At 39.3% G+C, this 27,950-nt stretch overlaps 1 protein-coding gene across 1 annotated transcript; it reads right to left on the minus strand.

The window, feature by feature from the left end:
* Positions 1 to 156: 156 nt before the first annotated feature.
* Positions 157 to 27,882, minus strand: LOC122666963 (TOM1-like protein 3). Its single transcript, XM_043863101.1, has 10 exons — positions 27,858 to 27,882; positions 27,033 to 27,182; positions 24,578 to 24,656; positions 8,704 to 8,802; positions 8,495 to 8,608; positions 7,736 to 7,884; positions 2,749 to 2,830; positions 1,303 to 1,388; positions 1,028 to 1,219; positions 157 to 931 (listed from the first exon to the last, which is right to left on the minus strand). The coding sequence occupies exons 2-10, from the start codon at positions 27,140 to 27,142 to the stop codon at positions 289 to 291; spliced, it is 1,554 nt and encodes a 517-aa protein (XP_043719036.1). The 5' UTR covers positions 27,143 to 27,182; positions 27,858 to 27,882; the 3' UTR covers positions 157 to 288.
* Positions 27,883 to 27,950: the final 68 nt, after the last annotated feature.

The following is a 27,950-nucleotide window of genomic DNA, read 5'->3' on the forward strand; positions in this document are numbered from 1 at the left end:
AGCATAGATGCAATCAAGGGATTCCCTAAAATTCCTTTCACCCATAAAAAAAAAAAGGGTTCAAATGGATAAGCAATATTATACATTCGCATTCATCTACTCCATCTCTGATGAATACACCTCTCATCCGCAACATACAAAACCTACATCACAACATAGACAACTGCTCCTGCCCACTTTTATTCAATGCAAGCCAGATGAAACAATATGTATGTATGTATGTATGCATGGAATGTAATACTACTCCATAATCCGGAGTCCCTAACTAAAGTTCAATATGACCTGTGACTACCTTTGTTTAGATGAAGATGGCTTGGCCTTCGCAATATCAACCAAGTCTTTGAACAGGGCATCCTCTGATTTTGTTGAGGTCGATGAGTCCGGAGAGTTTGTCTTTCCATGATTAAGGGAAAGATTCTGTGCCTGTCCAAGTAACCCATCATATGAAAATTCTGATCCACTACCATTATACAAAGCACCACCTGCCAAACCTTGCTGATGTTCGAAGTACTGCTGTCTTTGATTATATTTAGAAGGTGGGGGTGGTAGTGGGCTTGGAGACTGTACATTCTCAGGGGTGGGGGGTAGTTTCTCTGTAGACTTCGCTGTTTGCACAGGTATATCATATTTGGGTGGTCCAGAGAACTCAGAAGACAAGGTTGAGTCCTTTGCATGTGATGGAGGGGAAGATAGAAAGCTTGTCTGTGTGTTGTCTGAATGAAATGGAATTACAGAGGGTTTCGGCTCTGGTGGTTCCAAGGATCTTTCTGATCCATAGGCATCACCACTGAGATAATCAACCTTGCCAGCATCAGTACTAATTGGCCATTTTGATGAGGGGGGTGGAGGAAGCAGTGGTGGGTTAACATGCTGTTCATTCTTACTATTGCCAGGCTTCTTAGCCAGCCCCTGTGCGTTGTCTCTTGCAGACCTGCAATATTTAATAGCAATGGTTATTTAAGCTTTGTGAACTTGCAACATAGTTCTAGAAGCTTAAACTACGGGGTTGAGACCATAAAATATTCACCTGTGAGCTAGCTGTGAAAAATCGTCTTCTGATTCGTCATCCTCATGGTTGACATTCACAAGAGGTGCAAATGAGGTTTCTGTTACTCCACCACTCACATTAGGTGTTGCTTTCACCATGTCATCATGCTTGCAAAGCACACGCTGCAGTTCATCATTCAATGCCAACCCCTGAAATAAAAGCTCCTCATCTCTGAAATGAAAGCAATGACATCAGTTGGTTTTAATATTTTTAAATGATGAGAAACCTACAAACAATTTAAAGCAATTACATACGTAGTATTGTTCACTAGAATCATCACGCGCTTCTGGTAAGATTTGCACTGGTCAACAAGGTCAACTATCAGTTCTTGCCTTATACCCTGCACAGAAGATGCAAAATCAGAAGTCAGTAAACTAAACTTTAGAAGACACTAATGATGATTGACTAGATTGTTACGATTGCATAAGGAATGAATAAAATCCAAAGAGAATATCTCACATTCCAAATAAGTGAAGTCCTAAAAGTTATATCACAAATGAGTCATTGCGTTGCTTTATTTGGAGAATACAGCAGTTAAAGTATTTTTTTTGAACCCATAAAAAACAATGAGAATTTGTCACTTTGTCAACAGCTCACAACTTTTGTTTGTCCCAATCCCCGCCCCTCACACCCCCCCCCCCCCCCAACAAAAAGAAAATGAAAGAAAAATTTATAGGATAGCTATAAGAACAGCAATGAAGTATGGGGCTAAATGTTCAGTGTTAAAGAAACAACATATAAACAAAACCAGTGTAACTCAGATGTTGAGATGGATGACAAGGAAACCCAGAAAAGATAAAATAGGAAATGAATACATCTGAGATAATTTAGGAGTATCTCTGAATCGTGATAAGTTGAGAAAAAGTCGATTGAGGTGGCATGGACATGTGCAACAAAGATCTCTAAATGCACCGGTAAGGAGGAATGATGTAGTTCAAGATTAGAGGAGCAAAAAGAACAAGGGCCAGACCTAAAATGACTCTGGGAGAAGTAGTGACAAAAGATACATATAGCTTAGGATGAAAAACAAATATGGCCCTATATAGACTTGTTGATCATTGTCATTCTCGAATATTAGGAGGTTCTATCAACAGTAGACTATCTTAATGGTATCAGTTAGTAGCTTTGTCTCAGTGTCAGCTTTCTGAAGTAGGAGATAGTTCAAATATGACCGAATCGGTTAACTGCATTATTCGATATGCCTCCCCCCTTAAAGGGTGGATGCATCTTTGGCCGGCTTGTTAGTCCGTGTCCTTTCTGTTTCCCCCTTTTTGGAGTCCCTTTGCATATTCTCCCTCCTTGATAATGAATTCTTTATTCACCCACAAAAATTTTGATAACGTTTTCAAATGGCATTAACATTTTATGTAGAGAAGAAAATGCAATTTGCCGGTCTGAATGGCAGCTCAAATGACAGTCCAAGATTTAAAGTTAAGGTGGTGTTGTTTCACAAAAGGATTTTTGGATTTCAATTTTCAATAGAGATAAACTCCGCAGCAAAAGAGCTCATAGGAGAGTGCTTCAAAGAAAGACAAAAGGCAAAAACCCTGCATCCTTGAAAAATAAATTTAGCAAAAGAATCAAGAAGCAACTAGGTCAGGATTTTTAAAGCAGAATATTTGATGCACTGTATATCTTTTACAAACCTTAAAAAAACACAAACGGAAAAAAAAAAAAAAAAAAAAAAAAAAAAAAAGTACCTCAGGACTTTTTGGATCCAATGCATTAAGCATATCCATTAACACGTCTGCTAGTCCACGAGCATTTTGAATCTCAAGCAAGCTGCATTAAAGACAATTCAGGGAGGAAAATGTAACAAAGATTCTTTTCTAATACAAGTAAAACAAATGAAGCAAAATAACCAGTGAGCTATAAATTTTGATCAGGTAGAAAGGAGAAATAATTACACAGGAGACAAACAGAAAAGCAGCCCCAAGCTGACAAAGATAGGGCCAAAGAAAAAACAAAACAAAGACTTAACTCCTTTTTCTTTTCTTTACCCTGATCGTCCTTTATTTTCTTTTCCGCCATGTGTTTTCGGTTGTGTGTGTTTTGTGCACATCCTTCATCCTTCCATCGATAAACTATCTCCTCGGTCCATTAAATGTTTACTTCTTGGTTACTCTCGTACTCAAAAAGGGTATGAATGCTTTAATCCCGTTTCTAATAAACAATTTATTAGTGCTGATGTTACCTTTTTTGAAAAATACCCCTTATTTTTCTCCTACTCCTATTCCATTCACTGTCCATAATGAAGATCTTCTAGGTCCACCACTACCTCTCACCGTTCCACTCTTTCAACCAATACAAATTGATCAGTGTCGCCGCCGTCGACCACCAACCATACCCTCAACCGCTGCTCCCGTACCGGCCTCCACTATTCCACCAACTGTACCTGATCCAACCCCTATTGTTTCTGATGTTCCAGGTTTGCCTACTACTACAGCGGACACCGATCAGCCCGCCACTCAATCTGACTCTGATGCTGAAGGCTCCACCGACTTACCCATAGCTGTTCGTAAAGGTACTTGTACTTGTACTCACAAACCCCACAAATCCTTAATTGTTTGTCCAATTGAGCAGTATGGTTCCATTTCTCATCTTCCTTCCCACTCTCCACCACTTGTTTCTGCTTTGTCTACTAACTTTATGCCTCACACCCACCATGAGGCATTCTCTCACCATGGCCCTGACCCCGAATAGGGCCTGGGCTAAATATTTCTGGCCCTGAGGGCGTGTTAGGCCAGAACCCTGAGTTAGGGTCGGGACGGGTCAGGGTTGAGACCCCTTGATATTTTGCTAGGGCTGCAAGTTTGGCCCTGTCGGTCCAAACCCGCCCTGACCCCGAACAGGGCCTGAGCTAAAGATTTGTGGCCCTGAGGGCGTGTTAGGGCCAGAAATTCCTGGCCTTGAGTCAGGGATGAGACCCCCTGATTTTGACCCTGATTTTGACCTTGATTTTAGCCCTGGTATTGGACCTGATTTTGTCGCTGATCTTGGCCTTGATTTCTCAACTTTCTCAAGTAAGGACTTTGAGGGAACAACTTTAGTTATCAGGACTAGCTGCTCTTCAGGTTTGGGGAGTAAAATAATGTATAGCTGGTGTGTACAATTTCTGTACCTTATTTGTTTATTGTGATAGTATTCTAGTATGTGTCTATGGTTCATTGAAGCATCATTTCTGGGTTGTCCTCCGTGAAGAAAATTCTTTATTTATAAAAAAAATAGAAGTTATTATACATGTGATCAAGGAATATAATTATTTAAAATGGGTCCTAGCTATTGTACCAAGGAAAAAGAAACATAATAAAATAACCAGATTAATGTGAATCTGTCCCTTTATTGTGTTGTTGTATAAACATTCAGCTATTTTAATTTGCCTATTGTAGCAGGAGCCGAGTGAGGGGCATGAACTGTGGGCTTGACTAATGGAGGAGGTCAATATAGGTTTATTACATGTAACATTTCACATGTTGGTAAGTTAAACCATTTTTGTGCCAGGGTTAGGGCCAGGGTCAGGTTCAGGGTCATGGTCAGGGTCAGGGTCAGGGTCAGGGTAAGGGCCAGGGCTAGGGCCAATAGGCCAAGCCCGGCCTAATCAAGGCCAATCAGAGTGGGCTTAGGCTGGGCTTGGTCCGTCAGGGTCAAGATCAGGGTTTTTAGGCCCTGAGTCAGGGTCAAGGTGGGCATGGGCCCAACTAAGGGGACTCAAGGTCATAGTTGTCATGGCGTCCTGGCGCTAGAGAAATGGTCATATCGACCAACGCCATGGCGTCCCTGTTTCCCTAAATCTCCTATTTTAGCCTTGCTCTCACCATTCGGTTGCCAGCAGAATTTTGGGGCTATTTCTCATAGGTCTGGGCGATTCATCCTTCCAAACCTTTGGCTCAACCCCTTTCAACATTGAGGCTCCATCGCACATCAGACCTGCACCTCCATTACTACCGTCAGATTTGGTTCAGTTCCATCGATCTCTTGGTTGCAGGTTCTTTCAATTAGATTCTCGGTGCCCTTGAGAGAACAGGTTGTGGCGACTCTTGCCTGAAGCTTCGTATCGATTGGGTTCTTATGAGGAAGGCCCACCTTCGAAATAACTTCCATTCTGCCACTGGGTTATGGTTCCTTCTTTGGCTGAGGAGTCGTGAGGTTGAAGAAGACTGAATTCCTTTGTTTTTTGTTTCTCAATTTCTTATCTATTAAACCCATTTTCCTTAGTTCCCAACATTACCCTTTTCTTTTACTTTTAGTCCCACCATCTATTATTTTCCATTTTGTTCCAAGTATACCCTTTACCCATCAAACGTGCTATCCCACTTCCTGGTTTATTTTCTTTATTAAATTGATTTCCATTAATTATAGTTTTGCCACTCCTCCTTTACAACTTCAGATTAATTATAATTCTGCCACGGTCGACATGATCGCCATGGTGGGCGACGTGCATAGTTATCAAGGCGTCGCCACGGCGTCCAGACTCCTTGGGCGCCATGGCGGTGTCGCCTTGTTTTTTTACCCTCTAAAACGCCATGGCCGCCTTCCCGCCTTGATAACTATGGCAAAGTTTCGATATATCGATCAGATACCCCTCCACCGACTTGGATGGCCGTGACGCCGTGACAACTATGCTCAAGGTTGAGCTAGGGTTTTAAAAAGCCCAGCCCAACCCGACCCTGTTGCAGCCCTAGTTTGAAGGCTACTATGGACACCGAGATGGATGCTTTATTATCTCGAAAGGATGTTGTTAAGTGTCGGTGGGTTTATACTATTAAATACAATCTAGATGGTTCTGTTGAGCGGCTGATGGCCACGTGGTTGCTAAAGACTATACTCAAACATATGGTGTGGATTACTTTGAGACATTCTCTCCAGTTGCTTGTCTGAACTCCGTTCGGATCCTTATTTCTCTGGCAATTTGTTTTTTTTTTTTTTTGGTCCTTATATCAGATGGCTATCAAAATGCTTTTCTCTATGGTGATCTTCAAGAGGAAGTTTATATAGAGCAACCTCCGGGGTATGTTGCTCAGGGGGAGAATTCTACCAAGGTTTGCAAACTTCGTAAGGCAATCTATGGGTTGAAACAATCCCCACGAGCATGGTTTGATAAATTCAGCTCTATTGTCACTAAAGTTGGGTTCTCTCAGTGCTATTATGATCATTCTGTTTTTGTTCGTCAAGGTTCGAAAATGGTGGTGACGGTGGTCTATGTGGAAGATATTATTATAACTGGAAATGATAATTCTGGTATTACTCAAGTTAAAGCATTTCTTCATCAACATTTCCAGATGAAAGACTTGGGTGTTCTCAAATATATTCTTGGTATTGAAGTGTTGCGAAGCAAGAAAGGTGTCAGTTTATCTCAACTGAAATATGTTCTTGATCTTCTAACTGATACAGGAATGCTTGCTTCTAAACCTGCAGATAGTCCCATGGATCCTCATAAAAAACTTGGGTCCGTGGATAGTGAGAATTTTTCCAATGTTCATTGGTATAGACGGTTAGTTGGGAAACTTATTTATCTTACTGTCGGTCACCCTGATATATCCTTTGTCGTTGGAGTCATTAGTCAGTTCATGCAACATCCAAAGAAAATCACTGGGATGCTGCTTGCTGTGTATTGCGATATCTAAAGGGTGCTCCTGGTAAGGGTCTTATTTATCGACTTAACCGACATGCTGATCTTGTTGGGTTTTCTGATGATGATTGGGCTGGTGCTGATAATGATAGGTGTTCCATTACTGGTTATTGTACATTTTTGGGTGGTAATCTAGTCACCTAGAAAAGCAAGAAGCAAACTACTATTGCTTGATCGAGCGCTGAGGCTGAATATCGAGCAATGGCACACACTACAACTGAGTTGATATGGGTAAAATCATTGCTCCAGGAATTGGGGTTTTCTATTACTCAACCTATGCAGATGTTTTGTGACAATCGAGCCGCTATTTATATTGCAAGTAATTCAGTATTCCAATGAGAGGACTAAACACATTGAGGTTGATTGTCACTTTGTTCGTGATGTTGTTATGAAGAAATTGGTTTCTACTCCCTTTGTTTCTACTACCAATCAACTTGGTGATATGTTTACTAAGCCATTGTTTGGACCTGCATTTCGCAAAAGTTGTTCCAAGCTGGGCTTAGGTGATTTGGACGCTCCAGCTTGAGGGGGAGTGTTGAAGATTATCATGCAACAGCAGGGGGAAGTCAATCTCAATCAGAATATTACATCTGATCGAGATTGGCTCCTCATATTTGTTTCCTTCTCTTGTTCTAAGATTTAGGAGCTGTCCTAGTTCTAGTAGGACTGTTTAGTCCATGTTTATTTATGTTTTTATCTTGATTCCTATTGTAATTAGGAGTAGGTAGATTAGTTCTGATTTATTCATATTGTAAGTTTGTAACTAGGATTCCTAACTATCCTCCCTTTATTTGGAGTTTCAATTATATAAATAAAGCATGGGTGAGGGACTGACAAGTTCGATCACTCTCTTGACAGTTCTCCTCTCTTCTCCACTTCTTCTTCTTGTCTTCCCATTCTCGGTTCTGGTTTCTTCATAGTTTCTGCTGTTACACAATTAAAAGAAACCAAGAGCAGTACATTGTACAAAACTTCAGTTTCTTACCAAAAAAACAAAAGTATATTATTATCGGATAAAACTATGAAAATGGTAACAGGAAACGGGGGGGGAATAGTACCTGAGACCAGAAGTGTCAGATTGAAGAGAAACCTCAACAACTGCATCATCATCATACATTGGAGCAGAATGAACTACTGGCTGAGTTTGGGGTGGAGTAAACAAAGGTACACTGTTTTCTGCTCGGGGTGGGAATTCTACTCCAGCAGACTGTTAATTGTTGATAAGATCACTTTCTCAATGAATATTAAGGATAATATGCCTTCTTCATCAATATGACAAGTAATTCATTTTCTCACATTTAACCAGCAATTAATAAGAGCACTGAGCTCATACTTGTAAAGACATGACAACTATGACTGAGCTTGAAGGAACTCTTAACTAATTCCATTGGCAATGTTGAAAAGACTCTACTGGACGTCGCAGAGAAATTGGAGGGAATTACATGCTTCAAATCCACACACAAATCTGATATATCATAATATTTCATGGTATAATATGGATAGCTTCAATAAAACCAGCTTAGTCATACAATGATGGAAACTGATTAGACTGTATGTGCAGCCATATCAACCAACAGACATGCAAGATAGCAGAAATTATATTCCGCCAAGGGCATGAATGGTCCTAGAAAGACAGCCACAAGTCAAGACAGTGAATGAAAGAAAACGTAAAGCACCAGAGCCCCAATATAATGGTATGATAATTAAGAATAAAATGAGCAGATTCCAACAATGGAGAATATGAGATAATTTGACAGAGAGATGACACAGATCTATCAAGTTTACACAAGACAAATGAAAAAGGTTAACTCGAGCACCTTCAGTTCATGGTATGCAGTATAGTATTGGGGATATCTTCCTCCAGGTCCCCCAAAAGCTTCTTGCCATGTATCTATAAGGATTAATATCTTTTCTCTTACATTTAAGTCAGGCTGCAAGGTGGAACTTTTGGACAAATCAGTACAGAAGAAATAACACTCTAAAGAAAAACAGAGAAAAATAAAAATCAATGGCAAGGATAAAGCACCTTTTTTTTCACTATTTTCACCAGTTCAAGCAATATATCACGTTCAACAATATGCTGAAATACATTCTCGCCACAATTTTTGCTGAGTGTCTCTAACACCTGAATCATCAAATCCAGGAGACAATCATCAGAACTACAGAAAGAATGCCTAATAGCCTATAAATCCATGATACCAGAGTTTTTTTTTAAACAAAAAAAAGAAAAGAAAAAGGAAACCTATCTAGTGAATAATCCAATAGATGCCTAATTCAAAGCACACTAAAAACAAACAAAAGGTACACAAGAGAAACAAAACCTTTTTTTTTTTAAACTTAGCGAGTGATATATTACATTAACTGGTCAAAATAGTGAAGAAGAAGAAGGATAAAGCACCTTCTTCTTCACAATTTTGACCAGTTCATGCATATATCACATTCAACAATATGCTGAAATACATTCTCACCACAATTTTTGCTGAGCCTCTGACGCCTGAATCATCAAATCCCAGGGACAATAATCAGAACTACAGAAAGAATGCCTAAGAGTGTGTTTGGTTGCGTAAATCCGTAGGTGTTACATCCGCAGATGTATGAATCTCAAATTTTTTTCCTGTTTGGTTGGGAAAATGGATTTGCATCCGGAGATACACGAAATCTTGAGATGCATCGTTTTAGTGTAAAAATTGGAATGTTGAGATTTCACCTCAATAGGTGAAATCCAAAGATGCACAACTTAAAGGGGCAGGGTATAAAAGGTCATGTATCTGAAGATGCAGAAATTATCGAGGAAAAAATCGATTGTTTTTTAGACCTAAAAATCTACCGTTCGAAGATCTCTGCAAGCGAGACCTGAAGAGCAATCGTTCGAAGATCTGCAAGTAAGACCTGAGCAGGTACTTCCTTCCTCTCTCTCACTCTCACTCTCTCTATCTCTCTGTGTCCGTCTCTCTCTCTCTTGCTCTCTCCGGGAAGATCTTCTTCAATGGAAGACCATCTTCTTCAATGGAAGACCATCGTTGGAGCTCAAACCCTGCGTCTCAACTCCTCTACAAACCCTTCACAAGCTCTTGGTGCATATTTTCAAGTCATCTACAACTCAAAGCCCAGGCAAATCTTTGCTACTCAATCGACTTTTTGTACTCTCTGCTACTCGATCGACTTGCTAAACTCTCCAAGTATTGCTTCGAAACCTTGGTCCTCACTGTCTCTTCGCCCGTCTTCTCCCTAACCCTATTCCTTGGTCCTCAAAATTTTTAGGGTTCAACGATGAGCAGAAGGTTGCGAGTTTTGTTGCCATTATTGGCTCAAAATCTGCACAAAAAATCCATTTTCCCCTTCGTTCTTCTCTCATGGTTGAACTCTAGATTTCATAAATCTCACAAATTTCATCTATTCTTAATGATTTTTTGAATTTTATGTTGATTATTTTGTGGTTTTGCTGATTGTAATGTTTTTCGGTAGTTAATGTTGGATTTTATGTTGGGGACATGCTCATTGTAATGGTTTTCGGTACCTCATGCTTGGGGGTCATTAGATGAAACTCAGAGAACTCTCATAAAAATTTTTTTTATTCAATTTATTTATTCTTAATCTCAACATGTTATTGCCAGCATCCTTGGTTTTATATAGATTCCATGTGCTGCAACCATCTTCTTCCTAGTGTCTTGCTATATCTACCATAAAATGGATTTAAAGTATCAATTTGTATCTCAAATTGTATTTGACTCTTGATTAAAGCCAGAGGTTGGGTCTGGATTCTCTTAACCCTAAGAAATCCAATATTGATCCCCAAATGAAGCCACTTGAATCCTGACGAATAAAATAAAAGTATCTTCATTTTCCTCTACTAAAAATTAATGTAAAATACCTGAACCCTGGTAAAGTTTAGATGCACTTATAGACTTGGCACTTCTTGCAGCTTGAAGGGATGTTACAGTGCTGGGCATGCCTATGTAGGGTATGGGTATGTAACAGAGAGAAAGGCTAAGGATGGGTAGGTAGGTATAGGCATATAGTTGCTGGACAGCTGAAGAGTGCCCCCTTTGATTTGGCTAAGTTAAATGTGGGTGGGTGGATGAGATTGAGAAGAAAAAGAAAGAACTTTCATTGAAGAAATAAACAGAGCTGTATAAACTATACACCAACCCCTGTTTCTATTACACACATTCTGAAACCAAAACCTTATACATCCTTGTACATTGTTGCTGTATGGTTGAGTGAGAGACTTGATTCAAAATCATAGATTTTCATTTGATTCCACTGGAACACAGCAGCTCCACAGCAACTCCTAGGTATTCAGCTTCTCTTCTTCTTTTCTTCTGAAATTCTTGCTGAATCTAGTAGTATCTTTCTTTAACACATAAATCCCTTGGGAATCATAAGATTCAGCAAGTCCAGATTGTAGTTCCTTTCAAATAACAGTGGTGCAGCACCTCAAGAACCCAGTTGATAGAGTAGTCCCTTCAATCAAACAAGAAAGTGATTCAACTTCCTATTCTCCTCTTTAATATCTAACCATCTAATAAATAAGAAACTCTTTTACCTTCCTTTCTTCTTATTCTTCAATTCTCCTTTGCTTCTCTTCAATTGAGATCTCCAGCCCTCTAGTATACCGTCTCCAGCTCCATTTATTCTTCAATTTTCACTGATTCAGCATTCCAATTCACAGATTTTCATTTAGTTCTATAGGAACACAGCAGCAAGACCATTCTTCTTCTCTCCTAAGTTCCTAAATTCATTTTTGTTTTGCTGAATACACTGAGCCACCTTCAAATTTAATTTACCGCTTTATACCATCCCACTTAAACTCTACTTAATCAAAAGCTAACCCAATCTCATACTTTAATTAAACCTTATTAACCCATGTAAGCACCCAACATTATTTATAATACTAATTAGCTGTAAATTAGATTCACCATGGTCAAATTGTAAGTTTCAAACTCTATTTGATGGGTCTTTAGCTCAAGTTGGTAGAGCACTTGGAACATAGTCATGTTCCAAGGGATACTGGTTCAAATCCACTAAGACCCTTTTATTCAACCGTTCAAAACATAGTCAATTAAGGTAATTTTAAAATGATAACTCTCAGCCTTTTTGTTTGAGGTCTTATATCCAGTTAAGGTAATTTTAGAATGGTTTAGTTCTTGTTATTGATATTCACTAGTTAAAAATACTAAATTTGTTAAATACTTATATTCTATTTGTGAATATATTTAATAAAATAATTAGTATAATTAATTTTATTTCATATTGCATTTTATCACATTTTGGGTAGATTCAGGTTTTAGAATCAAGGTAACCAAACAGTTATCCTAGTAGATTCAGGTTTCAGAATCAAGGTAACCAAACAGTTATTCTGGTAGATTCAGGTTTCAGAATCAGGGTAACCAAACAGTTATTCTATCAGATTCGTTCATCCACAGATACTCTGATCTATGGATGTTACATTTGAATCAATGCAGACATCTAGAAATTTATGCAACCAAACGCAGTGTAATAGCGCCTATAAATCCATGATACTAGATTTTTTATAACCTAGCAAGTGATTAATCCAATAGATGCCTAATTCAAGCACTAAAAACAAATAAAAGATACACGAGAAAAAAAAAAAAACTAGGCTACCTTGCAAGTGATATATTGCACGAACTGGTCAAGATAGTGAAAAAGAAGGATAAAGCACCTTCTTTTTCACAATTTTGACCAGTTCATGCATATATCACGTTCAACAATATGCTGAAATACATTCTCGCCACAATTTTTTGTTGTGTGTCTTTGACGCCTGAACCATCAAATCCCGAGGACAATCATCAGAACTACAGAAAGAATGCCTAATAGCACGCACCTATAAATTCATTATGCCAAAGTTTTTTATTTTAATTTTTTTATAAACTAGCAAGTGAATAATCCAATAGATGCCTAATTCAAGCACTAAAAACAAATAAAAGATACACGAGAAAAAATTAAAAAAAAAAACTAGTCTACCTTGCAAGTGATATTGCACGAACTGGTCAAGATAGTGAAAAAAAAGGATAAAGCACCTTCTTTTTCCCAATTTTGACCAGTTCATGCATATATCACGTTCAACAATATGCTGAAATACGTTCTCGCCACAATTTTTTGCTGTGTGTCTCTGACGCCTGAACCATCAAATCCCGGAGACAATCATCAGAACTACAGAAAAAATGCCTAATAGCATGCACCTATAAATCCATAATACCAAAGTTTTTTGTTTTAAGTTTTTTAGAACCTAGCAAGTGAATAATCCAATAGATGCCTAATTCAAGCACTAAAAACAAATAAAGATACACAAGAGAAACAAAAAAAATAAATTTAAACCTAGGCTACCTTGCAAGTGATATATTGCACGAACTGGTGAAAATAATGAAAAAGAAGGATAAGGATAAAGCACCATCTTTTTCACAATTTTCACCAGTTCATGCATATATCACGTTCAATAATATGCTGAAATACGTTCGCGCCACAATTTTTTGTTGTGTGTCTCTGGCACCTGAATCATCAAATATCGGAGACAATCATCAGAACTACAGAAAGAATGCCTAATAGCCTATAAACCCCATGATACCAGATTTATTAACCTAGCAAGTGAATAATCCAGTAGATGTCTAATTCAAGCACTACAAACAAATAAAAGATACAAGAGAAACAAAACCTTTTTTTTTAAACCTAGGCTACCTTGCAAGTGATATATTGCACAAACTGATCAAAATAGTGAAGAAGAACGATAAAGCACCTTCTTCTTCACAATTTTGACCAGTTCATGCATATATCACGTTCAACAAATATACTGAAATACATTCTCGCCACAATTTTTGTTGAGTGTTTTTGACATCTGAATCATCAAATCCTAGAGACAATCATCAGAACTACAAAAAGAATGCCTGATACCCTATAAATCCATGATACCAAAGTTATTTTTTCTAAAAAAAAAAAACCTAGCAAGTGAATAATCCAGTTGATGCCTAATTCAAGCACCAACAACAAATAAAATACACAAGAAAACAAAACCAGATATACAGTTATTAAATCTTCCATAAGAAGGAGTCCTCATTCACCCCAGAGATCCTGCTTTAATTACTCCCACAAAATCTTGCTTAATTCCCAAACTTTTTCCCTCATGAGTTTGGTCTAGTTTGATCTTTTTATGGGCTTGGTACCCTCATAAAGCATTTCAATTATTCATCTAAGATTGTACACATATTTGATGCTATCCACTGCTCAAGCTCAGACACGCTAATATCAATTCATAAAGCACTTAGTGATATCTTGCACAAACAAGATTGTAGAGAGATTTAAAATTAAGGAAAGGCTTGGATGATATGAGTCACCCCAAGCACCTCTTTATTTATAAGAGTAATAAAAGAATAAACATATGTACATGAGCAATGTGGGACTAAACCACATACAAACAACTAAATAAATAAAGAGGAAAAAAGTCCAGCATACCCCCCACGGTAGTCTGGCCCATATCTAACACTCCCCCTCAAGTTGGAGCATATATATCATGCATGCCCAACTTGACTAAGATAGGATGAAACAGCTTGCTACTCAGTCCTTTATTGAACACATCAGCAAGTTGATCAGTAGTCTTCACAAAGGGAACACAAATGAGGCCGGCTTCAAGCTTTTCTTTGATGAAATGTCGGTCAACCTCTACATGCTTAGTGCGATCATGCTGGATAGGATTATGAGCAATGCTGATGGCAGCTTTATTGTCACAATAAAGCATCATGGGAAGATGGACAGCAACACCAATATCCTGCAATAATCCTTTAAGCCATAGAAGTTCACAAATGCCTTGGGCCATCGCACGAAACTCGGCTTCAGCACTAGACCTTGCCACAACATTCTGCTTTTTGCTACGCCATGTGACAAGGTTCCCACCCACAAAGGAACAATAGCCAGAGATAGATTTCCTGTCAAGAGAACCAGCCCAATCGGCATCAATATAAGCTTCAATCTTGAGGTGACCATTGGGAGATAAGAGGATTCCCTTTCCTAGAGCAGACTTCAAATACCTCAAAATACGACGGACTGCATCCATATGAGAGGAATAGGGATCATGCATGAACTGGCTCACCATACTTACAGCAACTGCTATGTCAAGTCTTGTGTGGGAAAGGTTAGTTTGCCCATTAACCGCTGATAACCACCCTTGTCAACAGGTTCACCCTCTTTCTCCTTAAGTTTTGTAGTAGCATCCATAGGAGTATCGAAGGATGACAACCTAGCGACCTTGTTTGATCAATAGATCAAGGACATATTTTCTTTAAGAAAGAAAGATGCCCTTTGAAGAGCGAGCAACTTCTATCCCTAGAAAATATTTGAGAGGGCCTAGAACTTTGACATCAAACTCACGGCCAAGAAGAAGCTTTAAATCCCTGATAGCAGCACCATCATTACCAGTCACCACGATATCATCCACATAGACTATGAGAAGAGTAACCTTGTCACCAACTCGTCTGATGAACAAAGTGTGATCAGCATTGCTCTGGTTATAACCTACTGAAATCATAGCCCTATGAAATCTGCCAAACCAGGCTCTAGGTGACTGCTTTAGCCCATAGAGAGCATGTTTCAGCTTACAGACCCTGCCCTTAGTTCTGTCATCAGAGAAGCCTGATGGAATGTCCATATGTACCTCCTCCTCAAGCTCCCCATGGAGGAAGGCATTCTTTACATCTAACTGCTGAAGATCCCACCCAAGATTTACAGCACAAGTTAATAACACTCTGATAGTGTTGAGTTTTGCCACTGGTGCAAAGGTCTCCTGATAGTCAACTCCATAAGTCTGAGTGAACCTCTTTGCAACTAGACGTGCCTTATACCGATCCACTGACCCATCAACCTTCTGTTTGACCACAAAAACCCATTTACATCCCACTGATTTTTTCCCTGGAGGAAGAGCCACAAGATCCCACGTATTATTTTTGTGTAGTGCTCTCATTTCTTCCAACATTGCAGCCTTCCACTTTCCATCTGTATATGCTTCCTGCCAATTTTTAGGAACAGAGACAGAAGAAAGAGAAGATACAAAAGCACGAAAAGACGGAGAAAGAGAGCTATAAGAAACAAAGCGAGATATGGGATGTAAAGTGCAAGTCCTAGTACCTTTGCGATGAGCAATAGGTAGGTCGGAAGAAGAGGGGTTACCAGGAGATGAAGGATCCGGGTCTGGAGTCGGCAATTGGATGGGTACTGGTGCTAAAGTGGATTGCAGCTGCCCTCTGTTGGATCTGCCCCTTGTATAGGTGATGATGTTAGAGTTGTCAATTCTCTTTTGAAATTCACCAATAGTTCTCTGGACAGGAGTCAGCTCCCCCTGGATAGGAACATTAACAACACTATTTTCTATGGTCTCCCCCTGTAAAGGATTCCCATCAGGTGAGGGAGGAACGGCCAGACCATCCAAAGTAGGCTGGGCAGCAGCCGTGGGTGGTGGTAAAGAAGGCTGGGCAGCAACCATGGGTGGTAAAGTAGGCTGGGCAACAACCATGGGTGGTAAAGAAAGCTGGACAGCAGCCTGAGGAACCTCCGGTAGAGGAATCTCAAAAGGCACAACTTCACTAGAACTCTCCCCCTGAAGAGGTGGCGAAGAATAGTAAGAAAGGGACTCATGGAAAATAACATCCATACTAACCATGGTACGACGGGAAGGGGGATGGTAACACTTATAACCTTTCTGGGTTGGAGAATAACCCAAGAAAATACAACGGAGGCCTCAAGGTTCATGTTTGCCAGGAGATCTAGTATCCCTAGCATAACAGACACAACCAAACACCTTGGGAGGCACAATAAAGGAGGAATTCCCAATTAAAATATTAGAGGGGCTACGAGAGTCGAGAACTCTATTGATGAAATAGGCCGCAGTGAGAACCGCATCCCCCCAATATTGAGATGGGACATTCCTCGCAAACATCAAAGCCCTGGCCATCTCTAACAAGTGGTGATTTTTCCTTTCGGCCACACCATTCTGGGCAGGGGTATCAACACAACTAGTTTGATGAAGGATGCCATGATCAGCTAAATAATTTTGAAATTGGGATTCTGTATACTCTGTTCCATTATCACTTCTCAATACTTTAAGAGTAGCCTGGAACTGAGTTTGGACCATTTTATGAAAATGTTGAAAACATGAAAAAACTTGATTTTTTGTGTGCAGAAGATATACCCAAGTATGCCTAGAATGACAATCAATGAAAGAGACAATCCGACGATGGCCAGAAATAGATGGTTTACGACTGGGGCCCCAAACATCAGAATGCACCAAATTAAAACAAAAAGAACTCCTTTTATTTGAAATGGGATAATTCGAACGTGTCTGTTTGGCCAGAACACAAGCCTCACAAAAAAAATCATCCTTAGTACGAAGGGTAACCAGACTAGGAAATAAATGAGCTAAGATTCCTAAAGGGGGGTGACCTAACCTAGAGTGCCACTGGTAGAGTTCAGAAGAGACCATGGAGTTCTGGTGTGGCGGAGAATGTAATAGTAGTGGAGAGAAGTGACCGTCATCAAGCAGATACAGCCCACCGTGCACTTTACCCAATCCAATCGTCTTCCCAGACTCCAGATCCTGAAACACACAATGAGAAGGAAAAAAAGTGACTTTGCAGTTAAGATCACGAGTAATACTACTAATGGAAAGAAGGTTAGTAGTAAAATTAGGAATGTGCAAAACAGAAGTCAAAGGAAGAGAGGAAGTGCAGTTGATGATTCCCTTTCCAGATATGGAAAAAAGAGAACCATCAGCCACTTTGACCTTGTCGTTCCCAGAAGTGGGAGAATATCTGTAAAACAAACTAGAGGAACCGGTCATATAATCTGTAGCTCCAGAATCTATGATCCAAGGATGGGAAGCTACAGAAGCACAATGACCTCCAAATGGAATACCTGACCGGGCAAAGTGTGAACCTGAAGGAGCAGATGAATTGGCGATGGCTGATGTAGTAGAGGCAGCAGCAGCGGAAGACCTTAGCATACGTAGGAGTGCATGTAGATCATCCTGGGATAGACCAGGGTCAGTAGCAGGGGCTGCAGTAACAGTCTCAATCTGATGGGCCTTAGTCTTTGGCTTATTCTTGTTCTTGACAGCCCTTTTAGCTTCAAAATCAGCTGGTTTCCCATGAAGTTTCCAGCACTTCTCTTTGGTGTGATAGGGTTTGTGACAATGCTCACAAACAACATCGGCTAGTAGGTAATCACCAAGAGATGCCACTAGGAGCAGTATGGCGGGCAAGCAGCCTCGAGAGCGATCTGTCGTAATAGGAGGGTGCAACATAGCAGCCCTCCGGTTCTCCTCGAAGACACCAATGCATAAGATTGTTCAAGTGTGGGAAACGGCTTATGGCCCAACACCTGAACACGGATCTTATCATACTCCACATTCAAACCAGCAAAAAAGTCATATACTCTGATCTTGTCCACGTGCTTCTTATAGGAAGCAATATCAGCCACTGAAGTAGGGTGAAAGTCTGAGAAATGGTCCAACTGTTGCCACAGACTACGGAGAGTAGCATAGTATTTGGACACTGAAAGTTCACCCTGAGTGGTGTGAAGAACCTTCTTCCGGAGTTCATATACTTGGGCATCATTGCCAAGTTGCCCATATGTTTCCTTGCAGGCGGCCCAAATCTGGGAGGCAGTGTCCAGAAGAAGAAAGTTATGCTGTAGATCAGAAGTCATAGAGCCTATCAAATAAGACCTCAGAACACCAATATTGGCAAGCCAATTTTCCTGAGTAGGCTCTTGTTCAATAGGCATAACACAAGTGCCATTAATATGACTGGTGAGACCACGGCCTGCAATGGCAAACGAGGCAGATCTGGACCAGAGAAGGTAATTCGAGCCATCAAGTTTAATAGGATTTGGTGGGAAGTTGTGGTACTCTGTCTTGTGACCATCATTGAGTGACTGATCTGACGTAGCTGAAGAATTGATCGAATCACCCATACTTGGCAGCAAATAAGTCCAATGTTAACTTCAAAATAAAGGCTGAATCACCTCTCCAAAAAACAGAACCAGCAGCACAAGGAGACCCCTATATCGATAGTGTCAGGGTTTTGAAGAAAACCCTGAATTGTGGAAATCGATAAAGGGACAAGTGAGGCACAGAACTGCAGATAAAAGGCTGCAACTGAAGTTGATTGGTGCTTTATAATGGAGAAAACAACCTGTAGAAATTCAGGTCCAATGGGCAGCAGCAGCCCCAAGATCGATAGATGTCAGGGTTTTGAAAAAAACCCTGTAAGTGTGTATCGATCTCAGAGAGGTCTTCAAAACAGGATTGTAGAAGCCCAAAAATTGCAGCCGAGTGTCTCCTGGTAATTATAGAATCAGCCTAGCAGAAGAAGAATCAAAGTGCAGCAGCAACAAGCAGCCCCACACCCAAAGTCGACAATTGTCAGGGTTTTGGAAAAAACCCTGAAGATGGAGATCAAATGGGAGTGGAGGTCTTCAATGAAGGAGAAGAGATGCTGAATAGATGCTGGAAAAGGTGCTGAAGAAGCCTCAATAAGTGAAGAACAGCCTTCAATAATGGTAGGGGCTGATCTCCAGAAAAAACCTTGAAGACTTCAATGCGGCAGGGAGGGTCCAGCAGCTATCGAGCAGTAATTAAGTCATAAAAAACTGAAAAGAGGTTGGGAGGGGCAGCAACTAGGTCATACGACCACCTCTTGTAGTGCTGCCCTTAGGAAAAAGGGAGAAACAAGGAGGGGAAGAAGGGAAAAACGATGGAGGAGAGAAGAAGGAGAAAAAAAATCGATGGGGTTGGTCCCTAATTCGAAATCAGCTTTGATACCATGTAGAGAGATTTAAAATTAGGGAAAGGCTTGGATGATATGAGTCACCCCAAGCACCTCTTTATTTATAAGAGTAATAAAAGAATAAACATATGTACATGAGCAATGTGGGACTAAACCACATACAAACAACTAAATAAATAAAGAGGAAAAAAGTTCAGAATACCCCCCACGGTATTCTGGCCCATATCTAACAAAGATACATGTGGTTAGACCAGTTTTGAAGTCGCAAACATAATTGCAAATGTTTGTGTGATATACAAGAAACCTGCCTACTGGTGTTCCCATTCTGAAAATTCTATCTAATTTACAAAATATGTTGACAAATGTAAAATTGACAGAAGCGGTTGCTAAGATGAGTAAAATCCAGACAAAATAATCACAAACTGGGCTACCCGAGGAATACCTTAATTTTGAAACCAAATGTATTAAGAAAGTTACACAACAACTACTCAAGTAGTGCAGAATCCTTACTGCAGTTAGGGTGATATATATCTCTCTTCAATAAATGGCCATATAATTATCTCATTGTTTATAAAACCTATAAAAACTTGGCAGATAACATATGATACTGCAGAAAAAGAGACGTGTATTGTAAATGAATATCTATTCAAGATCCTTCTTTTGATACCAAGGGGCAAATCATACCACAAAATGCAAACTCTCATCATCACGTCCAGATATTGTGTCATTAGGATTTAGAGGCTCAAGTCACCAACACAACTCAATTAACCCTTTTCCAAACCAAATGGGGTATGCTACACGGGTCCTGGGTAGCCATTCATGACTCAACTCTGTTTAAGTCCATGTTGTTGTCAACTCAAAGCCATTCATATATTTTCTCACTTCTTCCCCAGGAACTTTTGGCCCCCCACTTGACCATTCCCAAGTATACTGGATTCTTCATATCAATCTAGACCGACTATAATTCTTTTAAATAAACAGACTTCACAATGAACACCAATAAGGAGAAAGAAAAGAGAGAGATGTAAGAAAAATTTACACAGTAACAGAACACAATAAAGTAGCATAATACTCCAAAAGCCTGGCTATATCACTAGGGAGGAAGAGCAACAATTTGGTTATTGTAAAAAAATCAACTGTGATTTATTACCATTCTACATTTCACATTCTATGTCTAACCACATAATGCTATTTGACTTCGACTCAAACTCTAGCTGGACTTTGGGATCACCGGAATAAGATGATAAGACACTATGATGGGTTTTCTAGAAGCCTAAGAACTTGGGTTAGATCTGACTTACAGTTAAGAATAAAGAACATGAAACCACTCAAAACAGAGTATAATCTGCAAAGAGCTTACTAGAAATTGCAGAAACTGATAGAAGAAACAAACAGGAAATAAGATCTGACCTGATTGCAGAACTTCAACAGTGAATTAAGGGGTTCAGAAAAGGAGGATATGACCAGACATTTCACCTGGCCTTGTTGAAATCCCATTACCAGTGTTTGGAATCTTACCAATTGGGCAGTTGAATCACACAGACCATCTCTTTTATTAAAATAAAAATAGTTGCAAGGTCAATGGCTCTTACAAGCTATATATGGAGTTGAGGGTTTATATCTCATACTCTATGTAGGAAGTAGTGCCTAAATAGAAGAAATAAAGAAAGAAAGAAAAAGGAAACTCTCCAATCCGTGGGGAAAAATTTAGAGTGTTTTAACTACATAAAACTCTATATTATCTAAACTATTTAAAAGGAAAGAAGATAAAATAGAACTCTGACAAATTAAAACTCTACCCTCATCCAACTAACTAGATAACAAAGAAACAAAATTAGTACTCTATGCAGGCTACGGTTTATGCTGGTTTTTAGTGAACCAAAAACACCCAAGAATGTGTTGGTCTGAACCAAAAGAGCTTGGTCCAATGAAGAACCACTTGGCTGGGTTAAGGGTGATTTAAATCAGTTACAGCACTCAATTAACAACTGAATCTCGTTAATGTAGTCCTAGATAGGAAAGGATCCTACTAGGAGCCAGGTGAACAGAAGTTCTGAAACTGCTAGCCGATTGGGACAGATTGGGGTATTTTAGGTCAGATCTAGGGTTATACTTGGGAGAATGGAGTTGGGTTTTATTTGGTAAAACTTGGCAGGTTTTAAGGGTTTTAATGAACTAGGTTTGAATGAGATTTTAAATTTCAGAAAATTTAGGTTTAGGGTTTTGGGATTTTGGGAATGAAGGGAATGATGAGATCTAGGGTTTCGAGGGGGAATTAGGTCAAGGGGTTCTGGTCGAGTGATATTGGCAGTGAGAGGGTGGTTCAAGTGTATTATGGTGTGATTTTGATGGTGAGTTATGTCTAGGCTGGTTTAAGGGTTGTAGGGCTTTATTAGGGTTTAAGGGAAATTAGGGTTGCAATAGTGGAATGGGGCAGTGGCTGCTGTCAATTGTAGGGATGATGGTAACAGAGCTGTGGATGAAATTAGGTTGAAGTTAATGGAGGGAATTGGGTTTTAAAGACAGTAGATGAAGCTAGGGTTTAGGGGATCGATTGGGGAATGTAGGTCTAGGTTAGAGGATGAGAAGGAGAAGGGTTATTTGCAGAATTCTGTAAATAACTTACTTGTAATGGAAGAACTTCAATGGCAGCAACCTTGAAGACAGTTTTGAAGAAGAACCTCCCGATCTACAAGATGCAAGGAGTCGTAGGAAATCCACCTACCCCTTCCACCTTGATATGACTCACAAGGTTGTCTTGATATGACTCACAAGACTCACTCTCAAAAGAGATAACCAGCAGCAAGGAGATCGATTTTTTCAAAGCCTAAATTGTGGGGGAGCCTCCCACGTTTTCATTAATAAATAATATGGCCTAAGGCCCAATCCGTTTACAAATCTAAAAAGCTCTCCCTCTAAAAATGGGGGGGGGGGGGGAACATAGCTTTAAAACAATTACTTAAAAGTATGGGTGTAAATGAATAGCCGAAATCCGTTTCCGTGTCCGAATCCGTCCAAAAGCTAAACGAATGCGGATACGGATAGGCTATAGCTATCTGAAAAGCTATATTTACATGTAAACGGAGAAAATATCCGATCCGTATCCGTTTAGCACTATCCGAATCCGTCCGAAAGCTAATCGGATGCGGATATGGATATTGCACTATCCGAGCCAAATCCAATCCGTTTACATCCCTACTTAAAAGATGCCCTAAGAGCCAATAGGATTAAAACAAAACTAGAAGGAAACCTTACATATCTTGCATCCAACCCCATAATAACTAAAATAAAAAGAAAAGAAAACGACTTAAAAAGAATCAACAAACTGATGAATATATTAGACCCTCAAAATTCAGCCAAAAGTAATGAACAGTGAAACAACATCAAGGGGCTGAAGTTAAATAATCAAAGTTTGACCACCAAACTGGATATCTCAACCATCTAAAGAAACTTCTCTGCCAAAGCCCCTTTCAACCACCTTTTGAATGGGCATTGAAACAGAAATTTACGAAACACCCCCTGAAAATGGGTCGAAACTCGGATCACCCCCTGAAATTTGAAAATACTCAGATCACCCCCTCTACACTAACAGTGTTAGTCTGCTATTAGTTATTGGTGTAAAAAGACTATTTTACCCTTGTACTAAATCATTAGAATTAAATTTACAATACTGCCCTTTCCTTCATCTTCAACCTAAGATACCCCACCCCTTCCCTGCAACTCCGCTGGCAGCACCGCCGCCACCACCACCGCCGCCGCCACCGCCGCTGCCGCTGCTTCTCTTTACTTAGGGTTTCAATAACTCCACGACTTAGGGTTTCAATAACCCCGCAAAGAGAAGCTGAAAAGAAACCTTTAAACACAAATCTCCTCTTCTTCCTCTCTGCGTTTCTTCTTCTTCTAGGGCTAAAAGACAGGAAAGGGCTAAAAACCAAAAAAAATTTAGGTGTAATCAATATAAAAAAATAAATCTAGAGTCGGATCTATAATAGAACCCAAAAACCTTCCTGTTGTTACTAATTGAATCCCCATCTGCAGACTGTACAAATTGAGCCTTTCGCTCTGCTCTGCTTTTCCAAGATGGGGGAAACGAAAAGAGGAAATATGTGGTTCAGGGGGAAAATCACTTGCAATCATGTTAGAAGCTTGCTTCCTGGAAGAAACTAAGGGATGCGGTAAATAATTCACAAAGCACTGCTGATCCACAAACCCACTAACCCATTGAAAAGCTTCATCTGAACGAAAAGAGGAAATATTATTTTCTCCGTTCCACTTTCGTTTTTTAACTTTTTTTTTTAAGGGTTTGGTTGTTTGTGGGTTTCGCATCTTCACCGGCAATTGCATGGAACTTCTTAGATTTTCTTAAGTTTTAACCTCAAACCCATGTTGGACAATGATGCTAATACGAATTAGAGCAGAGCCGCTGCATTTTTTTTGGCGGTGGATGATGGCGGGACTGTGGTGATGTACAGTAGCTGGGGTGAGGGGTTGGATGGCAGATCAAAAAAAGCTCTTATGTTGCTGCTGCGAAGAGGGTTTGATTGGTGGCAGCCATGGCGGTGGAAGAGGATCAACGGCTGCAGTGGTGGCGATGATGGTGGTGCTGGCGGAAGAAGAAGAAGAAGAAAAGCAAATAGGAAGAAGAGGAAATTCGTTGTCTTTCTTCAGTCCGGCGAACTTCAGTTTTGGAGTTGCAGGTCATTTGGGAAGAGAGTGAAGAACGAAGAAGAAAACATTAGACTTTGGGGGGGTTTTCTCTGCAAGGATAATATTGTAACTGTACATTATACAAGGGTAGTTTAGGGTTTTAAAAATTATTTAAGTGGCTGACTTCATCGTTTAACGGTGGACCACTAATGGTAGGGTTGAATCTGAGTATTGGGCTCTATTCCAGGGGGTGATCTGAGTATTTTCAAATTTCAGGGGGTGATCCGAGTTTCGACCCATTTTCAGGGGGTGTTTCGTCAATTTCCCTTTATTTTATTACCGTAATGCAACATGTAAATAGTCCCTGATCCTGATATCTTGACCTACTAAAATATTTATGAAGTTGAAATTACCAATTATGCAACAATAAATCTCTGTGACACCGATGAAGTGTAAAATACTTACAAATAACGCAAGAATTTGTATTTTGGGATTTTTACTCCCCAGTCGTTTCTTAAGTAGCTTCAGGGCATCCTTTGCTTGTCTGCAGATTTGAATCAAGAAACAACTCAAGGTGAAATAAGGCAACAAAATCAAAATGAATGCACGCCAGTACAAAAGATAATATATTGCTAAATAACAAAAAGGAAAGAAACAATAAATAGGACAGTTGTAGAAGATAATGAAGTAACCAACAGGGCAAAACTAATCCAGAAAAATGGAGAAAAAGCGACACAAATGCCACTACAATGACAGCTGAAAACAGTAACAGAAGAGGTGTTTCAGAAAATCAGGCACTTCACAATACTAGCCCTAAAGACACCAACCTCTGACAAGTCAGAGAGTTGAAGGTACAAATCTCTGGGGATGGTGATCAAGATATTACTAAAGTGACATAATTAATTACTAAAGGGACATAAATGCAAACTCACCAAACAATCAAACAACACATTTAACGTCAGATTTGATAGTGGTATAAAACCAAAACATACTCAAACTGCATGATACCGTTCACTTTTGGTTGAATGTCAGGTTTAGAATGAATTATGTGCTCAAAGGAATCAACTATTCAACTTTTAACCTTACTAGCTCAAAAATCGTAATTAGCCATCATATATGCAACATTTTTTACAAAACCTTAACACTCAACAGTTTTCTGCCTGTACATTCTAGAGCACATGTAATGTAGTACTGAATTTGACTGATCAAAACAGTAGCCAAACAAGAACTTTTCACAGAGAAATAATTCCATTTGGGGAGATTATCAATGACACAAAATAAGATGGTTGAACGGTCCTATAACCACAATCGAGTTCAGTAGGTAGAGGAATAGTTGCTCAAAGTTTGAACACAATCGAGTGGATAAATTAGCAGCTAATAAAGTAATCCTAGTACAAGTAGGAATATGGGTAAAACAGTAATTTAACAATGAAAACAGAATTCAGGAACTAGGGTTTGTATTTTGTAATGGACAATCTATCCAATAATGTTAGGCATAAACAATAGCTTAAACATTAGAATCAATTTAGGTAGAAAATTTTAAACAGTAGCTATAATGGGGAGTAGGGTCAGAATTGGAAAACAGAAATATCTCAAGATCCAACTGTCAGAACTAGGTCAAACTCAAATCAATTTTACCACTAAGGTAACATATGATCTTCTACAAGCAAGGATTCTAGTTGCAAAAAAAATTCTCAGAAGTGTACTTATTTGTTAATGACAGTGATTAAAGAAGAAAAATAAGAAACGCAGTAGCACAATAGCAGCAAAAGAACAGAGCATAAGATGATCCACCCGGGCTCCTCAATGCAAGGTGTTAATTGGATCAAACACCAATCCCTTTCCTCGATCACACAAGGGCTTTCTTGATCAAACACAAGAGATCTTCAATATAGAAAAAGAGCAGCAAAAGCAACAACTTTATATATCAAATTTGTATACAATGTTGGCCTCCCTTCCAAACTTATATAGAAGACTCAAAATAGACTCAAACACTAAAAGAAAAAGGCCTAACGCAATCCTTAACTAATAAGGTAACCTACACTGACTAGGAAACTGACTGAAAACAGGACTGAACTTATAGAGTCCTAATCCAGTCTAACTAAAACACTTAATGATAATTAAAATAAAGAAATAAAGCTATTTGAACTAATCCCGTATGCTTAGCCTATACCCAGATTATAGACCCATTAAACTGACCCATTACAATGAAAGCCCATTGGACTAAAACCCCAACACATATATAACCCAACCCAGGGCTTATTTCCATTAAAATAATCCTATTTAATTGATCTAACCGCATCAACATTCTTTGATCTACTCATCTACAAAGCAAAGGATGTGTCAATACCTTTGCCCTTTATTTCCTAGACTGCTAAAGGATATGCTTTTGGTTTAGGTCTGAGCATGGACAAGTGAGTGGGATATTTCAAGACCGGAGAATTGTCTGACGTTCAACAGCCTGAAGAGGTAATGTCTCCAAAATGATCAGGCTGTGGAGTTTGGAGCTTTGAATCTAAAGGTCAGGTTCCTTTACATCTTTTTAGATTTCTTTTTATTACCATATTGCAAAATGGCGTGCACAGTAAGACCTTTAATGCAAGGCATAGCAGGCAGTGTACGAATATTGGCATGCAATAAATCACAGAAGGGAATTAGACTTTGGAAAAAGCTTGGATCCTAATCATCTCCCAAACATCAGGGGATGCACATGAAGTAGTGAACTCGTAGGCCAAAAAGTATGAAGAGACAAAGGCAAGTATTCAAATACTTCGGCTCAAGAGGACAGGCATTTCAGAACGAATGTCATCAGTTGAAAAAGGAGAGTTGCAGGCAAAGACAGAGAAACCAAAAGTGAGGGAAGTACAACGTTGCACAACAACCTACCAAAATAAAGAGACACAAAGAGCAAGAATCATACCCAGGATCCACATTAATAATGTCGCATAACTCTATGTTTATTGCCCAGTCTGGACCAATCAGCATATCACTGGTTGCCCTTTCTACAAATGCCACAGCATTATTTGCCATGCTTGCTTATTATCCAACTCCAGCTACCTGTTGGTACCTGCTAGAAACAAAAACAACCACAAAGAACACCCAAATTTTCAGTCAGAAGCATGTCAAGCACTAATAAAACAGCAACACCGAGCTAAGCCAAAACAACTATACAAGGATTTCTTGTCCATGAGAAAAAATCAATTACAAAAGAATTTGAAATCACCTGAATTAAATATCTATTTCAACCAAAATAATACTAAAAATACATCAGACTATCAGACTTCAGAAGATCGTTGCAAGTAATTAAGACTGTAATAATTTTCGCCAGGATGACACTTTTACCACCACAATTCATCAGAAGGCAATTAAAGAAAGTCGCAGTCGAATAGCATAACATCAAGAACCCATAAGACAACGAACAGTAAAACAAGACATGGCATGCCAACATTAAAAGATTCGAATCAAGGCATGAAAACTCAACAACGGAAAAACATAACATCAAGAACCTATAACAAAATGAACAGTAAAACAAGAAAATACATGCCAACATTAAAAAATTTGAATCAAAGCATGAAAACCCAACTATCTGCTTGTTTCTGATATCATCAACGCTATGATACAATCAGACAAAAACCCAAAAGAAAATCTTCAATTACTCCGGATTCGTGCCAGGTGATATAAATAAAAACCAAGAAAAACAAGATGAGAAAATTTTGAAGACTAGATAAGATCTTGCATAGCTAACCTGTCGAGAAACAATGTTTTAGAGAGAGGGGGAACAGTTGGTCCTGAAGGGTTCAGAAGTAGTTGAATTTGCTTTACTGGGTGGTTGCATAGA

Source organism: Telopea speciosissima, chromosome 7 (genome assembly GCF_018873765.1).
Source record: "Telopea speciosissima isolate NSW1024214 ecotype Mountain lineage chromosome 7, Tspe_v1, whole genome shotgun sequence".
Taxonomy (NCBI): Eukaryota; Viridiplantae; Streptophyta; class Magnoliopsida; order Proteales; family Proteaceae; genus Telopea; species Telopea speciosissima.